This window comes from Dendropsophus ebraccatus, chromosome 12, assembly GCF_027789765.1.
Source record: "Dendropsophus ebraccatus isolate aDenEbr1 chromosome 12, aDenEbr1.pat, whole genome shotgun sequence".
NCBI classification, from domain to species: Eukaryota; Metazoa; Chordata; class Amphibia; order Anura; family Hylidae; genus Dendropsophus; species Dendropsophus ebraccatus.
The window spans coordinates 4,704,189-4,728,255 of NC_091465.1; the positions used below are offsets into that span (position 1 = coordinate 4,704,189).

Here is a 24,067-nt window from a genome sequence, read left to right on the forward strand (position 1 = left end):
CCATATAGGAGAAGGAGCCCAACTTCCATGAAGCCCCACCCAGGTGACACTGTCCAAATAGGATAGGGGTTGTAATTGCTGTGAAGCCCCACCCAGGTGACACTGCCCACCGATGAAATGGAGCTATTTTAGAGCAGAAAGAAGATACAAATACAGAGTGTTATACAGGTATATATCACATATGCAGTGTCTAAGCTTGTGGATGTTGCGGAGAACATAGAGTAAGTAGGGTAAAAGAATCACTTTAAATTTACAGGTTTTCTGTTGTGTCATATGAGATAAGAGTATAATGAGGTGCCGGGTGAGTCACATGACCCGGTGCCCCCTACTGACTTATAATGGGGTCTCTTGTGATCTCAGTTGTTTTGCTGGAGGGGATAGCCTTAGTCTTAGGGCTCAGTCATCAGACAGGGTCTTTGCTGGAGAAGTTACAGAACTTATTATAATGCCCCCTTTAACCCTTTAATTCACTGCAGATGTTACAAGGCCCACGTTCATGGCTCCGCCGTTATTCTTACCTCCATCTCACACAAATCAAGGTCATTGTGCTCTTCCGCCTCTGAATCCGGGCCGAGTGTCAAGTGAAGATGATGAGGGATCAGATCTGTCGTTACTTATTTAACACTTGGACTGAATAATTGATGGTTTCCAGTCCCCTCTCCCGCAGCCAGGAGGCCGCTGTCCCTGCCCAGGGGTTTCTTAAGTCGTCGCTCGCCATCGATTGCCCTGCGTCACAGGGGTAAAGTGCTCCCAATTCCCTCCTGGTGGCTTTTAGGATTTACTTTAGGAACAGGAAGTCACAGAGCATAACCCAGGAAAATGGGTCAGCGGGTCACCGGGGTTAAGTGCGCCAGCCGGTCACCGCCGCTTCCTCTGCTGTCCTTTTGGTTTTTGCTTTTTATCTATTATGTTGCTAGGTCATACGGGAATTTTATGTCCAGTGTCCTCAGCTCTTTTCAGGCCGTGAGATGGTTACAGATACGTCAGTATGGGGACGGTTTCTGTATCCCTATGTTATAGCACACTGCTGGTGATCCCATTACATTGCGATGTGTCTGATGGGGGTCTGGCCTGTAGGACCCCCTCTAAGCCTCGGAACATGATATTCCCATTGCACACCACAGCACTCGCTCCGCAGGGAACGGCTCTATAAAGGTAAATGGGATTATAATCACCTGGGAAACATCGGTGCGAAGGGACCGTAATGTAACCAGAATTTCAGATCCTTTATTCTGAAGATCAGTGGGACTGGGCAGTCAGATCCCTACCAGTCCCCCCATAGTAGCTTTTACAATTGTTCTTTGGCATCAGGACCCAAGGCACATGCACCACTGCCAGCTACACCCAGGACTAGTGCACAGTGATGCCGCCAGCTACACCCAGGACCAGTGCACAGTGATACCGCCAGCTACACCCAGGACTAGTGCACAGTGATACCGCCAGCTACACCCAGGACCAGTGCACAGTGATACCGCCAGCTACACCCAGGACTAGTGCACAGTGATACCGCCAGCTACGCCCAGGACTAGTGCACAGCGATACCGCCAGCTACACCCAGGACTAGTGCACAGTGATACCGCCAGCTATGCCCAGGACTAGTGCACAGTGATACCGCCAGCTACACCCAGGACTAGTGCACAGTGATACCGCCAGCTACACCCAGGACTAGTGCACAGTGATACCGCCAGCTATGCCCAGGACTAGTGCACAGTGATACCGCCAGCTATGCCCAGGACTAGTACACAGTGATGCCGCCAGCTACACCCAGGACTAGTGCACAGTGATGCCGCCAGCTACACCCAGGACTAGTGCACAGTGATACCGCCAGCTACACCCAGGACCAGTGCACAGTGATACCGCCAGCTACACCCAGGACTAGTGCACAGTGATACCGCCAGCTATACCCAGGACTAGTGCACAGTGATGCCGCCAGCTACACCCAGGACTAGTGCACAGTGATACCGCCAGCTACACCCAGGACTAGTGCACAGTGATACCGCCAGCTACACCCAGGACCAGTGCACAGTGATGCCGCCAGCTACACCCATGACTAGTGCACAGTGATACCGCCAGCTACACCCAGGACTAGTGCACAGTGATACCGCCAGCTACACCCAGGACTAGTGCACAGTGATACCGCCAGCTACACCCAGGACTAGTGCACAGTGATGCCGCCAGCTACACCCAGGACTAGTGCACAGTGATACCGCCAGCTACACTCAGGACTAGTGCACAGTGATGCCGCCAGCTACACCCAGGACTAGTGCACAGTGATGCCGCCAGCTACACCCAGGACTAGTGCACAGTGATGCCGCCAGCTACACCCAGGACTAGTGCACAGTGATGCCGCCAGCTACACCCAGGACTAGTGCACAGTGATGCCGCCAGCTACACCCAGGACTAGTGCACAGTGATACTGCCAGCTACACCCAGGACTAGTGCACAGTGATGTATGTACACTGTGACCCCACCAGCAGAATAGTGAGTGCAGCTCTGGAGTATAATTCAGGATCTTACTCAGGATCAGTGTCAGGCAGGAGAACATTATAGATATATAACATATACTGCAGTCAGTGAGCAGCTGTGGTCCGTTTAGTCTATCTTTGCCGGAGTTTTATTACTCTGGGGGCACAGAACATTTTATTACCATTTGTCATCAGACTATAGGAACGTTACACAAGACAAAGACACAGTTGTTATCATCCCCCCGCCCGGCTAATAGTTATTATACGGATATTAGCCCCCGCACAACAGCTTGTTACTTAATGCGGATCCTGGGAACAGCTGCTGAAAGGGGACGGTGGTTGTGGTCGACTTAGTGGTCAGTAGGGCTACATGTCAGATTAACCTCCTAATTTATTGAGGTCAAAGATTAAATGTCTCCTGAAAGCGGGAAAAGGTGGGGAAATGATAGATAGATAGATGGAGAGATAGAGACAGATGATAGATAGAGATCTGTTGATCTTCTCTAGTGATAGCCCCCTATAAGTGATGCTATCTTATAGTGATGTTCCTGGATCCTAGAACTTTCTTGTTAATTATGTTATTGCCGTTAGTGATTGTGACAGTGTCCAGTGATATTCCTGGTAGGGGCGCTATATTGTGTAACCTCCTAGTCATGGTGGAATCTTTCATTGATTGTCCCCTGCTGATGATGGTCCTAGATCCTAATCATAATGATAGCATTCAATGATGAGCCCCTACTAATTTATAGTAATGGTCATTGATCCTAGTCATGGTGGCACCTTTCAATATTGGTCCTGGATCCCAGTAATAGTGACATCATTCATTGTTGGTCACAGATCCTAGTCATGGTGGCATCATTCAGTGCTGGTCCTGGATCCTAGTCATGGTGGCACCATTCAGTGATGGTCCTGGATCCTAGTCATGGTGGCACCATTCAGTGATGGTCCTGGATTCTAGTCATGGTGCCACCATTCAGTGATGGTCCTGGATCCTAGTCATGGTGGCACCATTCAGTGATGGTGCTGGATCCTAGTCATGGTGGCACCATTCAGTGATGGTCCTGGATCCTAGTCATGGTGGCACCATTCAGTGATGGTCCTGGATCCTAGTCATGGTGGCACCATTCAGTGATGGTCCTGGATCCTAGTCATGGTGCCACCATTCAGTGCTGGTCCTGGATCCTAGTCATGGTGCCACCATTCAGTGATTGTCCTGGATCCTAGTCATGGTGGCACCATTCAGTGATGGTCCTGGATCCTAGTCTTGGTGGCACCATTCAGTGATGGTCCTGGATCCTAGTCATGGTGCCACCATTCAGTGATGGTCCTGGATCCTTGTCTTGGTGGCACCATTCAGTGATGGTCCTGGATCCTAGTCATGGTGGCACCATTCAGTGATGGTCCTGGATCCTAGTCATGGTGCCACCATTCAGTGATGGTCCTGGATCCTTGTCTTGGTGGCACCATTCAGTGATGGTCCTGGATCCTAGTCATGGTGGCACCATTCAGTGATGGTCCTGGATCCTAGTCATGGTGGCACCATTCAGTGATGGTCCTGGATCCTAGTCATGGTGCCACCATTCAGTGATGGTCCTGGATCCTTGTCTTTGTGGCACCATTCAGTGATGGTCCTGGATCCTAGTCATGGTGGCACCATTCAGTGATGGTCCTGGATCCTAGTCATGGTGGCACCATTCAGTGATGGTCCTGGATCCTAGTCATGGTGGCACCATTCAGTGATGGTCCTGGATCCTAGTCATGGTGGCACCATTCAGTGATGGTCCTGGATTCTAGTCTTGGTGGCACCATTCAGTGATGGTCCTGGATCCTAGTCATGGTGCCACCATTCAGTGATGGTCCTGGATCCTAGTCATGGTGCCACCATTCAGTGATGGTCCTGGATTCTAGTCTTGGTGGCACCATTCAGTGATGGTCCTGGATCCTAGTCTTGGTGCCACCATTCAGTGATGGTGCTGGATCCTAGTGATGATGGTTGACTCTCTTGTGTACCCTCTAAGCCGCTGCCTCCTGTCCTTGCAGGACACACCATCTCTACGTGTGTGCCATAAACTTCTCACCATATCAGGCGTGGTAATATCACCAGCGTCTCCTTCCCTTTTGGCCACACCGAGCTTCTCGTTCAACAAATTAGTGAACAATGTCGGTGGAAATCAACACTTTGTAATTAGTGAGAAAACAAGCCGGTTCCTTCTTTCTAGCCGCAGCCTTTGTTGTGTTGTCTGAGGACAAAGCTGAACTAGGATTGCGGCTTCAGATTACATTATAAAACACTTACAGATTAAATAGCACGCGGCGAGCGGCCATTGTCCTCCACATATCAACAAGACCTTCTTTTTTTTTAACCAGTGGCTGAAAGAAAAGCTGCTGAAATTTACACTGTCCCCATGGTGGAGGGCGCGTATCCGATCCGTCACCTTCCCTGCAGACAACACCGCCGCCTCGTATAGAGAGGACGCAAATCTGGCGCTCGCTCCTGTCTGGTAGGTGACATCCTCTCCGCTCGTCCATAGAAATCTGCAGAGGAAAGTGTAAGGGCCTGAGCTGAGATACCTATGAGCCGGAGTGTATCACCTAATGTATCTGTATTGTATACTTATAAATCACCCAGTGTGGTGTAACCTCCGTCTAGCAGGTTATATTATTGCATTTCTTCTCTTTTTTATGCCCTGTCACCTGAACAATATACTCTGTGTGTGTGTGTATATGTGTGTGTGTGTATATATGTGTGTGTATATATATATATATATATATATATATAATGTGTGTATGTGTAGAGTATACAGTATATGGTTATGTGTAACTATTAGTCATTAGTTGGTAGATAATCATTTTATTGTAAACAACTCTGCAAAAAAAAACCATAAAAACTGCATAAATGGTGGAGGGGCGAGGGTCCTGGATCACTAGTACAGGACAGGGGGGAGGTGCGAGGGTCCTGGATCACCAGTACAGGACAGGGGGGAGGGGCGAGGGTCCTGGATCACTAGTACAGGACAGGGGGGAGGTGCGAGGGTCCTGGATCACCAGTACAGGACAGGGGAGGTGCGAGGGTCCTGGATCACCAGTACAGGACCGGGGGGAGGTGCGAGGGTCCTGGGTCATCAGTACAGGACAGGGGGGAGGTGTGAGGGTCCTGGGTCATCAGTACAGGACAGGGGGGAGGTGCGAGGGTCCTGGATCACCAGTACAGGACAGGGGAGGTGCGAGGGTCCTGGATCACCAGTACAGGACAGGGGAGGTGCGAGGGTCCTGGATCACCAGGACAGGGGGAGGTGCGAGGGTCCTGGATCACCAGTACAGGACAGGGGGGAGGGGCGAGGGTCCTGGATCACCAGGACAGGGGGAGGTGCGAGGGTCCTGGATCACTAGTACAGGACAGGGGGGAGGTGCGAGGGTCCTGGATCACCAGTACAGGACAGGGGAGGTGCGAGGGTCCTGGATCACCAGGACAGGGGGAGGTGCGAGGGTCCTGGATCACCAGTACAGGACAGGGGGGAGGGGCGAGGGTCCTGGATCACCAGTACAGGACAGGGGGGAGGTGCGAGGGTCCTGGATCACCAGGACAGGGGGAGGTGCGAGGGTCCTGGATCACCAGTACAGGACAGGGGGGAGGTGCGAGAGTCCTGGATCACCAGTACAGGACAGGGGGGAGGTGCGAGGGTCCTGGATCACCAGTACAGGATGGAGGTGCGAGGGTCCTGGATCACCAGTACAGGACAGGATAGAGGTGCGAGGGTCCTGGATCACCAGTACAGGACAGGGGGGAGGTGCGAGGGTCCTGGATCACCAGTACAGGACAGGGGGGAGGTGCGAGGGTCCTGGGTCATCAGTACAGGACAGGGGGGAGGTGCGAGGGTCCTGGATCACCAGTACAGGACAGGGGGGAGGTGCGAGGGTCCTGGATCACCAGTACAGGACAGGGGGGAGGTGCGAGGGTCCTGGATCACCAGTACAGAACAGGGGGGAGGTGCGAGGGTCCTGGATCATCAGTACAGGACAGGGGGGGGGGGGTGAGGGTCCTGGATCACCAGTACAGGACAGGGGGGAGGTGTGAGGGTCCTGGATCACCAGTACAGGACAGGGGGGAGGTGTGAGGGTCCTGGATCACCAGTACAGGACAGGGGGGAGGTGTGAGGGTCCTGGATCACCAGTACAGGACAGGGGGGAGGTACGAGGGTCCTGGATCACCAGTACAGGACAGGGGGGAGGTGTGAGGGTCCTGGATCACCAGTACAGGACAGGGGGGAGGTGTGAGGGTCCTGGATCATCAGTACAGGAGAATTGACAGTTTGATTTGAAAAGTGCAATCCAGTACATAAAATAAGTGAGGATGTCACAGGTGACTGGTACATATATACATACACACAAACAGACACTATACACATTATAAACACTAATATATATATATATATATATATATATATATATATATATATATATATATATATATATATATATATACTAGAAAATGTACCCGGCGCTGCCTTGGGTATAAAGTGTCAGTGTGTTAATTTGATTTGTTCCAAGGTCGCCCAGGAGGCAAATCTATGCCCTTGGTTTTTTTTTTGTTTAAGGGAAAATCGCCAGGAGCCCTATATATCCCTTTATACGCTATATACCCCGACAGTTCTGCACTGTTTATGTAAACTGTAGGTTAGAAATAAACTAAAAACTTTAAACATCCCAAATACCTAATAGCCAAACTGAGATGTCATGTGATCAGACTGTATACAGAGCCTGGTTATATACAACATTGTCAGTTTTATATACAGAGCCTGGTTATGTACAACATTGTCAGTGTTATATACAGCCTGGTTATATGCAACATTGGCAGTGTAATATACAGCCTGGTTATATACAACATTGGCAGTGTTATACAGTATACAGCCTAGTATACAATATTAACAGTGTTATACTGAGCCTGATTATACATAACATTGGCAGTGTTATATACAGCCTGGTTATATATAACATTGGCAATGTTATACAGAGCCTGGTTATATACAACATTGGTAGTGTTATGCTGAGCCTGGCTATATGCAACATTGGCAATGTATATACAGCCTGGTTATGTATAACATTGGTAGTGTTATGCTGAGCCTTGTTATATACAACATAGACACTGTTAGTGGAGGTCCTGTATACTTGTAGTGTATAGTTCGGGGTCCTGTATACCTGTAGTGTGTAGTTTGGGGGTCCCCCCCCCCGCCAACTACAGACCATAAGTAAGGTGTGTGTGCAGAAAACCTGCAGTTTATTATAAGTGCATACACAATCCTGCATCATCATAATCTGGCCCTCTTAGGCCCTACCTTTCATCCTTGGTGAGGACAACACAGAAGGTTTCAAAGTTTCTAATACTATATACACCCTCCACTCCTGCGGGTAGCCCCCATGCTCTATACACTCCACCCACTTGCAGATAGTCCCTATACTGTATACACTCCCCCTCTTGCAGGTAGCCCCCATACTGTATACACTCCCCCTCTTGCAGGTAGCCCCCATACTGTATACACTCCCCTCTGCATGTATCCCCCATACTGTATACACTGCCCCCCTTGAGGTAGCGTCCCATGCTGTATACACTCCCTCCTTCAAGTAGCCCCCATGCTGTATACACTCCCCCCTGCAGGTAGCCCCCATGCTGAATACATTCCCTAACACCCCCTTACTGTATACATTCCCCAACACCACCACAGGGCAGGTAAGCTCCTTACTGTATACACTGTATATACACTGTACACTGTTAGGGTGCCTCCACACCTACCATATCGGCAGCGGATTTCACACTGCGAATTCACAGCAAAATCCGCTGCAGATCCAGTGTCATTCAACCCTATGACACTACATACTCGCAGTGGGACATCCCGCTGTGAGTATGTAAATTAACCCCCTTGGCAGCTGGAACGTGACTTACACTGACAGGGGCCGCCACCATCCCGCCCGCACAGACCGCTGTTATATCATGCAGACTCCCCTCCAGTGTGTTCAGCGCTGTGCTGCTGCTGCCGGGCACGGCTCTCTCCTCACGGCTCTGGATGCTGCACACACCGCTCCAGCCTGCATCTGGGGGGACGTCCAGAGCCGTGAGGAGAGAGCCGTGCCCGGCAGCAGCAGCACAGCGCTGAACACACTGGAGGAAAGCCTGCACCATCTAACAACGGTCTATGCAGACGGGAAGATGGCGGCCTCTGTCAGTGTAAGTTACGTTCCGGCCACCGAGGGGGTTAATTTACATACTCGCAAAGGGATGTCAATCTCTGCGGATCTGGTAGGTGTGAAGGCACCCTTACTCTATTTATTTCTGTGGATGTTGTGAGGCAGCCGCCCTAGCAACCAATCAGATTCCAGCTCCCTGTGAAAATGATAGCAGTAATCCTATTGGTTGCTAAGGCTTCCAACTGCCATTTTTGCTGGAGACATGCAGCTAATTATATCACCTGTGTGTGCAGTGTGGAGATTCTCCCATTCATCTCTATGGGGCGCTCTTCCCCCTCCCCTCCTGTACATCTGGCGGGGACGGGACCTTCGCTATAACCTTCCCGGGCACCCAATGTATCTGTGTGCCAAATTTGGGGTCAAACGGTTCAGGCGTTTGGAAGTCTATAGAGGACAGACTTACATTTATATGATATAGATATAGATATGTATATGTGTGTGTGTGTATATATATATATATATACATATATACATACATACATACATATACACACAAACACTATAATATACACATACACACTATACACCCTGTGGGGGAGATTTATCAAACATGGAGTACAGTGACACTGGCTCAGTCGCCCCCGGCAACCAATCAGATTCCACCTTTCATCCCTCAAAGACTCTTTGGAAAATGAAAGGGGGAATGTGATTGGTTGCTAGGGGCAACTATATATATATATATATATATATATATATATATATATATATATATATATATATATATATATTTATATTAATATACACACACAATATATACACACTGCATGCATATTCAGCTGAAGTTAGACCCAGGTGTCACTAATAAACAGACTGAACATCTCCTTAGGGCTCCGATAAGCTGGTGCGGCCCCTTGTGGAGGCATTATTACCATTGTCTCCGCTTTGTCCTTGTGTTATCTTCTATGTTTACTGTGATAATCCCTTTACTGTATATTGCTGGGACTCCTTCTCGTCCATAGTGTGCGGGAGCTTGAATACACGAGATCAGTTTTCTAGCGAGCGAGGAAATCCCCGCTTCCCCAGTGGCTTAAAAAATAACTTTTGTTTTTGCAATTAAAATTGTTATTTTAGACCCAGTGAATAGTGCAAAACTAAAATACTTATGAGGCTTGTAAGAAATGACCGTGCGGGCTGCCCTCTTCAACAGTCTTGGGAGTGGCGATAAGCGCTCAACAGTTAGGAGTATATATGATATACTACAATACAACTGGCGCGGCGTGGTGGTACACTCTGGGGGGGTCGGTGCTGGTTGGAGCCGTAGCTAACAGTTGGGTTATATCTATCATACATTGGGCCTCCAGCTCAGTGACAGCCAAAGGTGTAACGTTCATCAAGGTCCAGGGGTCCCTGCTGCATTGCTGTACATCTGTATACAGGTCTGTTTGGGGAAGATATACATGCGGGTAACTATTACTGGTATATTAGCGGTTAGTTACATAAACCCCAATACCCGTCACCTGTTACATCCTCACTTATTCTATCTACTGGATTATACTTTTTTCTATATACGCTCTTACCAATTACCAATTGTCCTGTACTGGTGATCCAGGACCCTCGCACCTCCCCCCTGTTCTGTCATGGAGGAAGAATGGAAAGGAGGACATGATGGAAACCTTTATATATGTTACAGGAGGAAGAAGGGAAAGGGACATGATGGAAACCTTTATATATGTTACAGGAGGAAGAAGGGAAAGGGAGGACATGATGGAAACCTTTATATATGTTACAGGGGGAAGAAGGGAAAGGGAGGACATGATGGAAACCTTTATATATGTTACAGGAGGGAAGAAGGGAAAGGGAGGACATGATGGAAACCTTTATATATGTTACAGGAGGAAGAAGGGAAAGAAGGGACATGATGGAAACCTTTATATATTTTACAGGAGGAAGAAGGGAAAGGGACATGATGGAAACCTTTATATATGTTACAGGGGGAAGAAGGGAAAGGGAAGACATGATGGAAACCTTTATATATGTTACAGGAGGAAGAAGGGAAAGGAGGACATGATTGAAACCTTTATATATGTTACAGGAGGAAGAAGGGAAAGGGAAGACATGATGGAAACCTTTATATATGTTACAGGGGGAAGAAGGGAAAGGAGGACATGATGGAAACCTTTATATATGTTACAGGAGGAAGAAGAGAAAGGGGACATGATGGAAACCTGTATATATGTTACAGGAGGAAGAAGGGAAAGGGAAGACATGATGGAAACCTTTATATATGTTACAGGAGGGAAGAAGGGAAAGGGAAGACATGATGGAAACCTTTATATATGTTACAGGAGGAAGAAGGGAAAGGGAGGACATGATGGAAACCTTTATATATGTTACAGGAGGAAGAAGGGAAAGGGAGGACATGATGGAAACCTGTATATATGTTACAGGAGGAAGAAGGGAAAGGGGGGACATGATGGAAACCTTTATATATGTTACAGGAGGAAGAAGGGAAAGGGAGGGCATGATGGAAACCTTTATATATGTTACAGGAGGGAAGAAGGGAAAGGGAAGACATGATGGAAACCTTTATATATGTTACAGGAGGAAGAAGGGAAAGGGAGGACATGATGGAAACCTTTATATATGTTACAGGAGGAAGAAGGGAAAGGGGGACATGATGGAAACCTTTATATATGTTACAGGGGGGAAGAAGGGAAAGGGGGGACATGATGGAAACCTTTATATATGTTACAGGGGGAAGAAGGGAAAGGGAGGACATGATGGAAACCTTTATATATGTTACAGGAGGGAAGAAGGGAAAGGGAAGACATGATGGAAACCTTTATATATGTTACAGGAGGAAGAAGGGAAAGGGCGGACATGATGGAAACCTTTATATATGTTACAGGAGGAAGAAGGGAAAGGGAAGACATGATGGAAACCTTTATATATGTTACAGGAGGAAGAAGGGAAAGGAGGACATGATGGAAACCTTTATATATGTTACAGGAGGAAGAAGGGAAAGGGAGGACATGATGGAAACCTTTATATATGTTACAGGAGGAAGAAGGGAAAGGGAAGACATGATGGAAACCTTTATATCTGTCATGGGGTAAATAAGGACAGCGAGAAGTAGGGGTGCACAACAGGAGACCAAATTGTTGGTGCTCAATACGGACGGGCTTCAACCCAACGTAATCCAGAATAAATAATCTGTAGCACTCGTTTTCATATGCAAAAAGTGTTCTAATGTTTATTTACAGTGTGCAGAAAGGTAAAGCCAGGTATATTGCAATAATTATTTCTGGATTATTTCTGGATGTCGCCATAAACCTTATGTTGCTATCACACCAATGAGGTGTCATTTCTGAAATAATTATTGCAATATACCTGGCTTTACCTTTCTGCACACTGTAAATAAACATTAGAACACTTTTTGCATATGAAAACGAGTGCTACAGATTATTTATTCTGGATGGGGTAAATAAGGGTCAGGAGGGAAGTGATTTTAGAACAAAACTGAACTCCAGAACTTGAGGAACAGTGAGAGGTTATTGGGGGAAAGATCAGAAACGATGTGAGAAAATATGACTGTACTGAAAGAGTAGTAGCTGCCTGGAACAAACTTCCAGCTGATGTGGTTGATAAATCTGCAGTAACAGAATGTAACCTGCCTGGTATATACACTCACCGGCCACTTTATTAGGTTCACCTGTCCAACTGCACGTTACCACTTAATTTCTAATCAGCCAATCACATGGCGGCAACTCAGTGCATTTAGGCATGTAGACATGGTCAATACAATCTCCTGCAGTTCAAACCGAGCATCAGTATGGGGAAGAAAGGTGATTTGAGGCCTTTGAACGTGGCATGGTTGTTGGTGCCAGAAGGGCTGGTCTGAGTATTTCAGAAACTGCTGATCTACTGGGATTTTCACGCACAACCATCTCTAGGGTTTACAGAGAATGGTCCGAAAAAGAAAAACCATCCAGTGAGCGGCAGTTCTGTGGGCGGAAATGCCTTGTTGATGCCAGAGGTCAGAGGAGAATGGGCAGACTGGTTCCAGCTGATAGAAAGCCAACAGTGACTCAAATAGCCAACCGTTACAGCCAAGGTAGGCCGAAGAGCATCTCTGAACGCACAGTACGGCCAACTTTGAGGCAGATGGGCTACAGCAGCAGAAGACCACACCGGGTGCCACTCCGCTCAGCTAAGAACAGGAAACTGAGGCTACAATTTGCGCAAGCTCATCGAAATTGGACAGTAGAAGATTGGAAAAACGTTGCCTGGTCTGATGAGTCTCGATTTCTGCTGCGACATTCGGATGGTAGGGTCAGAATTTGGCGTCAACAACATGAAAGCATGGATCCATCCTGCCTTGTATCAACAGTTCAGGCTGGTGGTGGTGGTGTCATGGTGTGGGGAATATTTTCTTGGCACTCTTTGGGCCCCTTGGTACCAATTGAGCATGGTTGCAACGCCACAGCCTACCTGAGTATTGTTGCTGACCATGTCCATCCCTTTATGACCACAATGGACCCAACATCTGATGGCGACTTTCAGCAGGATAATGCGCCATGTCATAAAGCTAGAATCATCTCAGACTGGTTTCTTGAACATGACAATGAGGTCACTATACTCCAATGGCCTCCACAGTCACCAGATCTCAATCCAATAGAGCATCTTTGGGATGTGGTGGAACGGGAGATTGGCATCATGGATGTGCAGCCGACAAATCTGCGGCAACTGTGTGATGTCATCATGTCACTATGGACCAAAATCTCTGAGGAAGCTTCCAGCACCTTGTTGTATCTATGCCACCAAGAATTGGGGCAGTTCTGAAGGCAAAAGGGGGTCCAACCCGTTACTAGCATGGTGTACCTAATAAAGTGGCCGGTGAGTGTATATATATATATATATATATATATATATTCATTCTAAGATAATAACATGGGAAATACTTAGATTAGACTAGATGGAGGGGGGGTCAGCTGACAATCTTCTATCTTTCTATCTGCTTCTTACCCACAGCTGCCGATTTCATTGCAGATTTATTTTTTCCACAGAGATTTTGCAGCTGGTCCAGGACTCTGTGTAATTGCGAGATTCTGATTTTTCCCCCTCTGCACCATCTGAACAATCATAGTCCTGACTACACATCTGTGCTAGAAGAGTCTGATGGTGCGTTTACACAGAGAGATTTATTGATTTTGGAAGCCAAAGCCAGGAATGGATTTGGGAAGAGAAGAAATCTCAGTCTTTCCTTTATGACCTGTTCCCTGTTTATAATCTGTTCCTGGTTTTGGCTTCAAAAAATCTGTCAGATAAATCTCTCTGTGTAAACGCACCATAACATAGATCACCACTGCCGACATCTGCGTGTGGAGAAGTCCAGGTGTGAATGCAGCCAGAGCCGTGTAGATGGTTTCCTGCAGTTGCGCCTGGTGCACGCTGTGTGTGACAATGCGGCTCCGCAGTCACAACCTTTCACTGCAGTGTAATGTATGCTGTGCTCTGCCTCCCCCTAGTGGACACACAGAGATGATGCAGTGTAATGTATGCTGTGCTCTGCCTCCCCCTAGTGGACACACTGAGATGATGCAGTGTTCTGTCTGCTGTGCTCTGCCTCCCCCTAGTGGACACACAGAGATGATGCAGTGTAATGTATGCTGTGCTCTGCCTCCCCCTAGTGGACACACAGAGATGATGCAGTGTTCTGTCTGCTGTGCTCTGCCTCTCCCTAGTGGACACACAGAGATGATGCAGTGTAATGTATGCTGTGCTCTGCCTCCCCCTAGTGGACACACAGAGATGATGCAGTGTTCTGTCCGCTGTGCTCGGCCTCCCCCTAGTGGACACACAGAGATGATGCAGTGTTCTGTCTGCTGTGCTCTGCCTCCCCCTAGTGGACACACAGAGATGATGCAGTGTTCTGTCTGCTGTGCTCTGCCTCCCCCTAGTGGACACACAGAGATGATGCAGTGTTCTGTCCGCTGTGCTCTGCCTCCCCCTAGTGGACACACAGAGATGATGCAGTGTTCTGTCCGCTGTGCTCTGCCTCCCCCTAGTGGACACACAGAGATGATGCAGTGTTCTGTCTGCTATGCTCTGCCACCCCCTAGTGGACACACAGAGATGATGCAGTGTTCTGTCCGCTATGCTCTGCCACCCCCTAGTGGACACACAGAGATGATGCAGTGTTCTGTCTGCTGTGCTCGGCCTCCCCCTAGTAGACACACAGAGATGATGCAGTGTTCTGTCCGCTGTGCTCTGCCTCCCCCTAGTGGACACACAGAGATGATGCAGTGTTCTGTCTGCTGTGCTCGGCCTCCCCCTAGTAGACACACAGAGATGATGCAGTGTTCTGTCCGCTGTGCTCTGCCTCCCCCTAGTGGACACACAGAGATGATGCAGTGTTCTGTCTGCTGTGCTCTGCCTCCCCCTAGTGGACACACAGAGAAGATGCAGTGTTCTGTCTGCTGTGCTCTGCCTCCCCCTAGTGCACACAGAGATGATGCAGTTAGGGATGGTCCGAAACTGCCGAGGTTCGGGTTCGTATGAACCCGAACTCTTGGTAATGATTCCCGCTGTTTGCCCGCTCCGTGGAGAGAGTGGATACAGCGGGAGGAACGCCTGGAAAACTGGGATACAGCCATAGCCATAGGTCCTCCCGCTGTATCCACCCTCTCCACGGAGCGGGCAGACAGCGGGAATCATTACCGAGAGTTCGGGTTCGGCAGTTTCGGGCCATCCCTAGATGCAGGGTTTTTTCATCACTGATAAACATGGAAAATGCCATGATTCCCGATCCATGAACTTCTTATAACTGAACTGTATGAGTATAAATATAATATAAAAATATGAAGTAAAAATGTCCTTTCCCTCCTCATATTCCTATTTGATATTTTTCTGCCTGCGGAGTCGTGGGGGGCTCAGTCTTCCCTGCTGCGCCCTGGTGGTTTGGCTGATACCACTTTGGGGAACTTTTTGACTTTATTTGTTTTTATAGCATCTACCCAATTGTATTTTCATTGTTTGGATGTTTTTTGAGCCCGACATCTCCCTCCTGACATCATTATTCTAGTTAGTGTGTTTGTAAGTCGTCACTTAGGACCCGGCTCTCCCGACGTGTTTCGCACTTGTCACATTGCATATAATTCTCGGTCCTGAGATATTTTATCGCCTCTCTTATGTATCACTTTGTATATAAGATACTTACATCTTGTGCTGACTGATTTCCTCTGTGCTGCTGTCATCTTCTGTATCTAAACTTTAGTATTTTCTGTGTTAGTTTCTAGACGGCGACCAGCGCGTTGAGCTCAGCCCCCGAAGCTGGCTCCATGTATCCGGAATCCACCACAGACTCCCCCGCTAGACTATCGCTGCGACAGACTGGCTCTCCAGGAATGATTTACAGGTGAGCGCCCCCAGAACTTAGCATTTTTATTCTTTACTATGGAGATTATATGAGACATCAGAGGCGACTCACCCTGTGTCACCCGGACATCTCCCCTGCAGGGTCAGGAGTGGATGTTTTCCCTGGTGCACAGTGGGGTCCTGAGTGTACTAACCTTTATAAAGCTGCAGGAGCTTGGCCATCTTCCCGCTTATTCTCCTGTTCTGTCACAGTCTGACACTTTGTAAGTAATAGTTCCGCTTTAAAAGGGAACTCCAGCAAAAATCTTTTTCTTTTAAATCGACTGGTTTTGGTAAGTTATACAGATTTGTAATTTACTTCTATGTAAAAATCTCCAGTCTTCCAGTACTTATCAGCTGCTGTATATCCTGCAGGAAGTGGTGTATTCTCTCCAGTCTGACACAGTGCTCTCTGCTGCCACCTCTGTCCATGTCAGGAACTGTCCAGAGCAGGAGAGGTTTTCTATGGGGATTTGCTGCTGATCTGGACAGTTCCTGACATGGACAGAGGTGGCAGCAGAGAGCACTGTGTCAGACTGGAGAGAATACACCACTTCCTGCAGGATATACAGCAGCTGATAAGTACTGGAAGACTGGAGATTTTTACATAGAAGTAAATTACAAATCTATATAACTTTTTCTGAAACCAGTTGATTTCAAAGAAAAAATCCTTCGCCCAGTTCTCAGCTGCTGCTTCCTGCTGAAGACACAAATAGCTGTGTGAGCTTTTCTCTCTGTCTCCTCCTCCCCCTCCCTTCTAAGGCCCCCTTCACACGTCCGGAAAAACCATCCGGATTTCCTATCAGGAAATCCGGACGGATTTCCGGACCCATAGACTTTCATTAGGCACGGACACCCTTCCGGATTTTTCCGGAAGGGTGTCCGTTCCGGAAAATAGAACCGGATTTTTTAGAACCGGTCCTATTTTCGTCCGGAATTCCTGCCCAGACGCCCCCATAGAAGTCTATGGGAGCGCCCAAGCTCCGGACGCTTTTCTGATGCATGTCAGGAAAGTGTCCGGATTCCGGACTCTCTACGCACCCCCCACCCGTACCCCTCTACCCCCGAACTCACCGACCCCCCCCCACCCGGACCTCATCACCCGCCGCCCGCCGCCCGCAATCGCGCCCCCCCCCCCCCCTGGACCACATTGCCCGGCGCCTGCCGTCCGTACCCCGACCGACCCCCCCGGACCTAATCACCCCCCCGCCCGCAATGCCCGCCCCCCCCCCGGACCATGTCCCCGACACCTGCTGCCCGTACACCGACCCCCCCCCCCCACCCGGACCCCCCCCTTGCCCGCAATACCCGTCCCGTCCCCGCGGACCACATCCCCGGAGCCTGCCGCCCATACCCCGGCCCCCCCACCCGGACCTCATCAAGAAGAGGACCAGGGACGCCAGGATCCAGGACAGGTGAGATTATCCCCCTAAAACTACTACTCCCACCATGTCTGCTGACGTCCATGATGGGAGTTGTACTTTTGCAACAAGTGGCCATTTAGGTTGCAGAACTACTCCTCCCATCATGTCCCACTGACAGGCAATGATGGGAGTTGTAGTTTAGCAACATGTGGCCATCCAGGTTGCAGAAGTACAACTCCCATCATGCCTTGCTGACAGGTCATTTTGGGAATTGTACTCCTGCTGCCTGTGGCCATCCAGGTTGCAGAAGTACAACTCTCATCATGCCTCTATTGGCAGTCCATGATGGGAGTTGTAGTTCTGCAGCCTGTGGCCATCCAGGTTGCTGAAGTACAACTCCCATCATGCCCTACTGACAGGTCATGATGGGAGTTGTAGTTCTGCAGCCTGTGGCCATCCAGGTTGCAGAAGTACAACTCCCATCATGCTTTGCTGACAGGTCATGATGGGAGTTGTACTTCTGCAGCCTGTGGCCATACAGGTACACTAGGGGCTGTGTGGGTACCTGTGATTTATGTTGACCATATTAAGAACTTTTTTTTTTTTCTCATCAGGAAATCCTGAAGGTTTTTCCTGAAGGTTTTTCCTGATGGTAAAAATGGATTACTGTCAAGAAATCCTGATACTTTCCTGATAACATTTAAGGCCTCCTTCACACGTCCGGAAAAACCGCCCGGATTTCCTATCAGGAAATCCGGACGGATTTCCGGACGCATAGACTTTCATTGGACACGGACACCCTTCCGGAATTTTCCGGAGGGCTGTCCGTTCCGGAAAATAGGACCGGATTTTTTAGAACCGGTCCTATTTTCGTCCGGAAATCCGGCCCGGACGCCCCCATAGGAGTCTATGGGAGCGCCTGGGCCCCGGACGCTTTCCTGATGCACATCAGGAAAGCGTCCGGAGTTCCACTCACCTTCCGCCTCTGCTCCTGCTGCCTCTTCGCTGCCTCTTCATCCGCAGGTACCCCCGCACCCCCCCGCGGCCACTCGCGGCACCCCGCACCCCCCCCGCGGCCACTCGCGGCCCCCCCGCACCCCCCCCCCCCCCCCCCCCCCCCCCGCCGCCCGCCCCCATCCCCCCCCCCCCCCCCCCCCGCGCCCCCCCCCCCCGCGGCCACTCGCGGCACCCCCGCACCCCCCCCCGCGGCCACTCGCGGCACCCCCGCACCCCCCCGCGGCCACTCGCGGCACCCCCGCACCCCCCCGCGGCACCCCGGCACCCCCCCGCGGCCACTCGCGGCACCCCCGCACCCCCCCGCGGCCACTCGCGCAACCCGCACCCCCCCCCCCCATCCCCACCCCCCGGCAGCCAGGAGACCAGGACAGGTGAGATTACAACTCCCATCATGCCCTGCTGACAGGTCATGATGGGAGTTGTACTTCTGCAGCCTGTGGCCATCCAGGTTGCAGAAGTACAACTCCCACCATGCCCCTGCTGACAGGCCATGATGGGAGTTGTAGTTCTGCAGCCTGTGGCCATCCAGGTTGCAGAAGTACAACTCCCACCATGCCCCTGCTGACAGGCCATGATGGGAGTTGTAGTTCTGCAGCCTGTGGCCATCCAGGTTGCAGAAGTACAACTCCCACCATGCCTTGCTGACAGGCCATGATGGGAGTTGTAGTTCTGCAGCCTGTGGCCATCCAGGTTGCAGAAGTACAACTCCCACCATGCCTTGCTGACAGGCCATGATGGTAGTTGTAGTTCTGCAGCCTGTGGCCATCCCGGTTGCAGAAGTACAACTCCCACCATGCCCTTGCTGACAGGCCATGATGGGAGTTGTAGTTCTGCAGCCTGTGGCCATCCAGGTGGCAGAAGTACAACTCCCACCATGCCTTGCTGAGAGGTCATGATGGGAGTTGTACTTCTGCAACCTGGATGGCCACAGGCTGCAGAGGTACAACTCCCATCATGTACTGCAACCTGGGTGACCACAGACTGCAGAAGTACAACTTCCATCATGACCTGTCAGCCAAGCATGATGGGAGTTGTAATTCTGCAAGCTGTGACCATCCAGTTTGCAGAAATACATGTCCTATTTTTTTTTCTCATCAGGAAATCCTGAAGGTTTTTCCTGATGGTTTCCTGATGGTAAAAACGGATTACTGTCAGGAAATCCTGATACTATCCTGATGACATTTAAGGCCTCCTGATCAGGATTTCCTGACAGTAAAAACTGACACGGACGTGTGAATGGGGCCTAAGGCCTCCTGATTAGGATTTCCTGACATTAAAAACTGACACGGACGTGTGAATGGGGCCTAATACGACTGATGTAAACAAGTCCCAGATAGGCTGGATCTGCAACATTGTAACTTCTTTGCAATGCTGGGAGGGTTATTCTGAGGTCATGTTGCAAATGAACTGACTGTGATTATCTCTTCCAGCATTACAAAGAAGCTACAATGTTGCAGATCCAGCCTATCTGGGACTTGTTTACATCAGCCGTCTCAGAAGGGAGGGGGAGACAGAGAGAAAAGCTCACACACAGATTTTTGTGTCTTCAGCAGAAAGCAGCAGCTGAGAACTGGGGGAAGGAGACTGAAATGATAATATGTATGGAAGGAATTTTTAGTCTCATCATGGGCAGCAATATATCAGAAGTTATGTTTGAGTGGAATACCCCTTTAAATGGGAACTTTGGGCATTTGAATATTTTGAAAGATTGCTGGTGATGCATATTCTCACCTCACCACGCTCCCCCAGGGTCCTCCTGTGACTCCTTGGGGTCCCCCATCTTCAGCAGGACTAACTGAGGAGCAGCACACTGCAGAACTGTAAAATAGACCCCCAGAATTAGGGAACACAAATCTATACTATAATGGACCTGTCAGGAAGTGGACCTTCTCTTTAAAGGGTTTTTCTGGAAAGAAAAAACAGTGCCACCTTTGTCCTCAGGCTGTGTGTAGTATTACAGTGCAGCTCCATTCACTTCAATGGAGCTCTGAGCTACAAAACCCCCGCACCCAACCTGAGGACAGGTGACATGCTGTTTTTGGAAGAGAGCGGCCATGTTTTTCTAATCCTGGAAAACCCCCTTAAAGCGTTACTGTCATTCACCTGGGGGAGTGAGCGACACTTTCAGTCTGTCTGCTTCATTGACTATAAGTCGGATTTGATTGACAGCCAGGAAGACACGCGCCTCACTGTGCACACTTGTGGGGGTATTCCTTAGGATATGCCAGCGATAGTGAGGGTCTGACCCCGGCACCCCCATAACCAGCTGCCCCTTCACCAGGACTGGTACTGTAACACTTCTCTGTGAGGCTGTGACCGGTATTGGGGTTATTGCAGCATGGTCCCTGGCCTCTCTCCTCCTCCTGGAGGCAGTACACTCATTTCCTCACCAGGTGGCGCTGTTGTACCATGCAGCGCACTCAATAAGCAGCGCTGAGTACTCAGGATTTGTAATGTGATGTGTGGAATCTTTCTCTCTTTTCCTTCATGCTTCCCAAGTGCTCGATATGGGAGTCCCAAACGCCAGCTTCAGTTCTACAGGTACCGCCGACCCTGTGTGTCGTGTTGTTTCCTTATCTGTCTATTACTATTGCATGATTTTATGATTTAAAGGGGAAAGTCCCAACTTTGTGACCAGTTTTTCTTATTGCACCAGTTGCATCTAAAATGAGCAAAGAAGAAACTCTGCGGCTCCTGCGCAGACCTGTGTTTCCGTGGTAACAGACTACAAACCCATGTGTAGTCTGATCCTGCAGTCATAGTCCACCTGCCACAAAAATGAGAAGGTAGGTGGACGACTGGTTTGTAGTCTGTTACCATAGAAACGTAAGTCTGCATATCTTAAGATACTTTGGAGCAATAATAAAAGTGTCCCCTGAAGGTGGAGTGCCCCTTTAATGCAGACATCAGTATTTTGCCTTCTTGTGGGATAATATAACTAACAAGTGTTTTCTTCTTCAGCGTAACTCTGTGTGAATCGGTTTCATCTCTATGGCAGTAATGTTATAATAACTAAACTCTCCAAAAATACAGGATTCAGGTGGACTCTAGAGGGTGCTTAAAGGGCCACTAACACAAAGTGCTCATATGACACACAAGGCTCTGTTCACACCTCAGAAAATCTATCATTACACGTCAGCTGATCAAACGCATAGTACCTATCGTATATCTGTCTGTGCCCTCATTATATAGAGAAATGCTTTTATTCTATGGAGCGAGTTCCTAAGCCCCTGGAAGTGTTCCTTGCTCCTCCTCCCATCCATGTTCCTGCTGGATTGATAGGGATGGTCGGGGGAGTGAGGAGATGTCACAGCCCTCAGCACTTCAGGAGATTGGGACCGCCCCTTGCTGTGACTTTTGCACTAGAGAATATCAGCATTTTCTATGTTCTGGAAGCACAGACAGATGTATGAAAGGTCCCATGTGTCTCCTGACCTCACAGCTCTCTAATAGTGACAGCCGTCCAGAACCTGAATTGCAGCTGACAGATTCCCTTGCAGAGTTCTCGAAGTGTACCTCTGCGCCGCACGCTCCCTCTGCGCCGCACTCTCCCTCTGCGCCGCGCTCTTCCTGTGCGCCGCGCACTCCCTCTGCGCCGCGCGCTCCCTCTGCGCCGCGCGCTCCCTCTGCGCCGCGCGCTCCCTCTGCGCCGCGCGTTCCCTCTGCGCCGCACTCTCCCTCTGCGCCGCACGCTCCCTCTGCGCCGCACGCTCCCTCTGCGCCGCACGCTCCCTCTGCACGCTCCCTCTCCCCCACACTCCCCACACACTGATATTTGTTTTTTTCTCTGTTTAAAAAAAGAGACCAAACACAGGAAGTTCCCGTCCTCTGCGCTCGAGAGACACCTGTTCATCGTGCAGGTTGTATATCACCTAAAGGGCAAAGGGTACTATTACACGGAACGATCATCGGCTGATCGTTGATATAGGTCTAAACCTATATTTGTTGGGCGCGGACCGCACATTGCTATGTGTAATATCGGTGCGTGGCCGGAGCTGACGATATACATTACCTATCCAGGCTGCAGGGCTCCTCTTGCGGTCTTCTACAGGCCGCTGTGAAGCTGGAGCATGCAGAACCCGGGGAGAAGAAGACCACTGGAGGAGCCCTGCAGCCTTGATAGGTAATGTATGAAGTAAAAGCAAGGCTGCAAGGACATCTGTAACGATGTCCCTGCAGCCCTTCTTAAGCGATAATCGGGCTGTGTAATAGGCCGATCTGCTAGATTTACAGGTCTTATCGGGCCATGTAATACTACCCTTAGGCTAATTCTTTCATCAGCTCTGCAGCTTACCAGCAGACAATGCTCTGTGTTATGTATAATGTCACTGTGTGGTTACAGAGGTTTTGGTGCTGTGTGACAGGAGAGCTGACCATACAATGCAAGCACCCCCAGGATTCTCTGCTACTGAATGTAGAGACACAGAATATATGTCTATACTAATGTGATCTGGAACATCTCTGGAGGTTCTCAGTGCTGGTTGTGAGGGCAGATTTCCCCCAGAGATGGTGAAACCCTAATGTGTGTCCTCTCTATGAGAGCAGCAGTCTGTGCTTCAGAGCTGAACATCCTGCTGGAATTTGAGGCAGGAAGCTGCAACCCCCATCAGCCATTTTGGAGTTATACTTCTGAGTCTTCTGGTCCCATGGGTTTATATACAGATAGATCTCAGTACAGATCAGTCAGTCCGGTTACGCGTCCACATGAAAGCTCCTCCTGGCATCGGTGTGATGGCCGGTATGGAGACACCGCAGGGAGACAACATCTGTACAATATCATATAAACCTGTACACTAGGAGTCCTGTAATCCGGCAGCCATGTGATGATAGGTGCGGCCTCCTCATCACCGGCCTCGTGACCGGGACCCTCGTCCTGTAATGTCCGGTGTTTATTACGCTCCTTGTGGATATATTACGAGAGATCTATCAATCCGTGCGCAGGAGTGGCGGAGCAGTTACCATAGCGACCAGTCCCTTTTACGAGGCCTTCTTAGAAATAAAGGCTGGGTGGTGACTGGTCGCCATGGGAACAGCTCCTGGTAACGTTCTCTTCCTCTATGCGCCTATTCTGTAATATGCGCATATAATTCTTGTAGTCGCTGCCAGGACTGTAAGAGGCGGAGGAGCGCTGACTATGGTGTCTGCCTCGGGATCAATAGCGCTCATCTGCTAATGATCCAGACAGGAGGCTCTCTGTACTTTAACCTCTGCCCGGAACCTTCTGCTGAATGTTACAGACACTTATAGATAGTGCTGAGGAGCAGGGAAGCCTGTTATATGGATATTATAGTCTAGTAGAGATACATGAGGCCAGTGTACAGGGAGGGGGATAGAGCCAACTGCGCCAAAGTGTTTGTAAATCTGATAGAACAAATAAAATGGCAGAGTGTTTCCTCCTTATGTCATATCAAACCTTGGATTCCTCTATGGTCAGACTGTGTGTGTATATCTGTGTGTGTGTGTGTGTGTGTGTGTATGTATCTCTGTATATGTTTGTGTGTATCTGTGCATGTGTGTGTGTTTATGTTTGTGTATATATGTGTCAGTCTGTGTGTGTGTGTGTGTGTATACATATATATATATATATATATATATATATATATGTGGGTGTCTATGTGTATGTAT

General features: G+C 49.3%; 1 protein-coding gene across 8 annotated transcripts in view; it reads left to right on the forward strand.

Moving 5' to 3' along the window:
• The window catches only part of KCNAB2 (potassium voltage-gated channel subfamily A regulatory beta subunit 2), a 131,809-nt gene that overhangs the window by 33,898 nt on the left and 73,844 nt on the right, over positions 1 to 24,067 (forward strand). For 5 of the 8 annotated variants that reach the window (XM_069948425.1, XM_069948421.1, XM_069948429.1 and 2 more), the window contains exons 2-3: positions 15,937 to 16,062; positions 20,942 to 20,983. In XM_069948425.1, coding sequence (XP_069804526.1) covers positions 15,986 to 16,062; positions 20,942 to 20,983 — 119 coding nt within the window. In that variant the 5' untranslated portion in view covers positions 15,937 to 15,985. Of the gene's footprint in view, positions 1 to 8,637; positions 8,686 to 15,936; positions 16,063 to 20,941; positions 20,984 to 24,067 lie in introns of those variants that run through there. The other 3 variants (XM_069948428.1, XM_069948430.1, XM_069948423.1) reach the window with 2 other exon arrangements.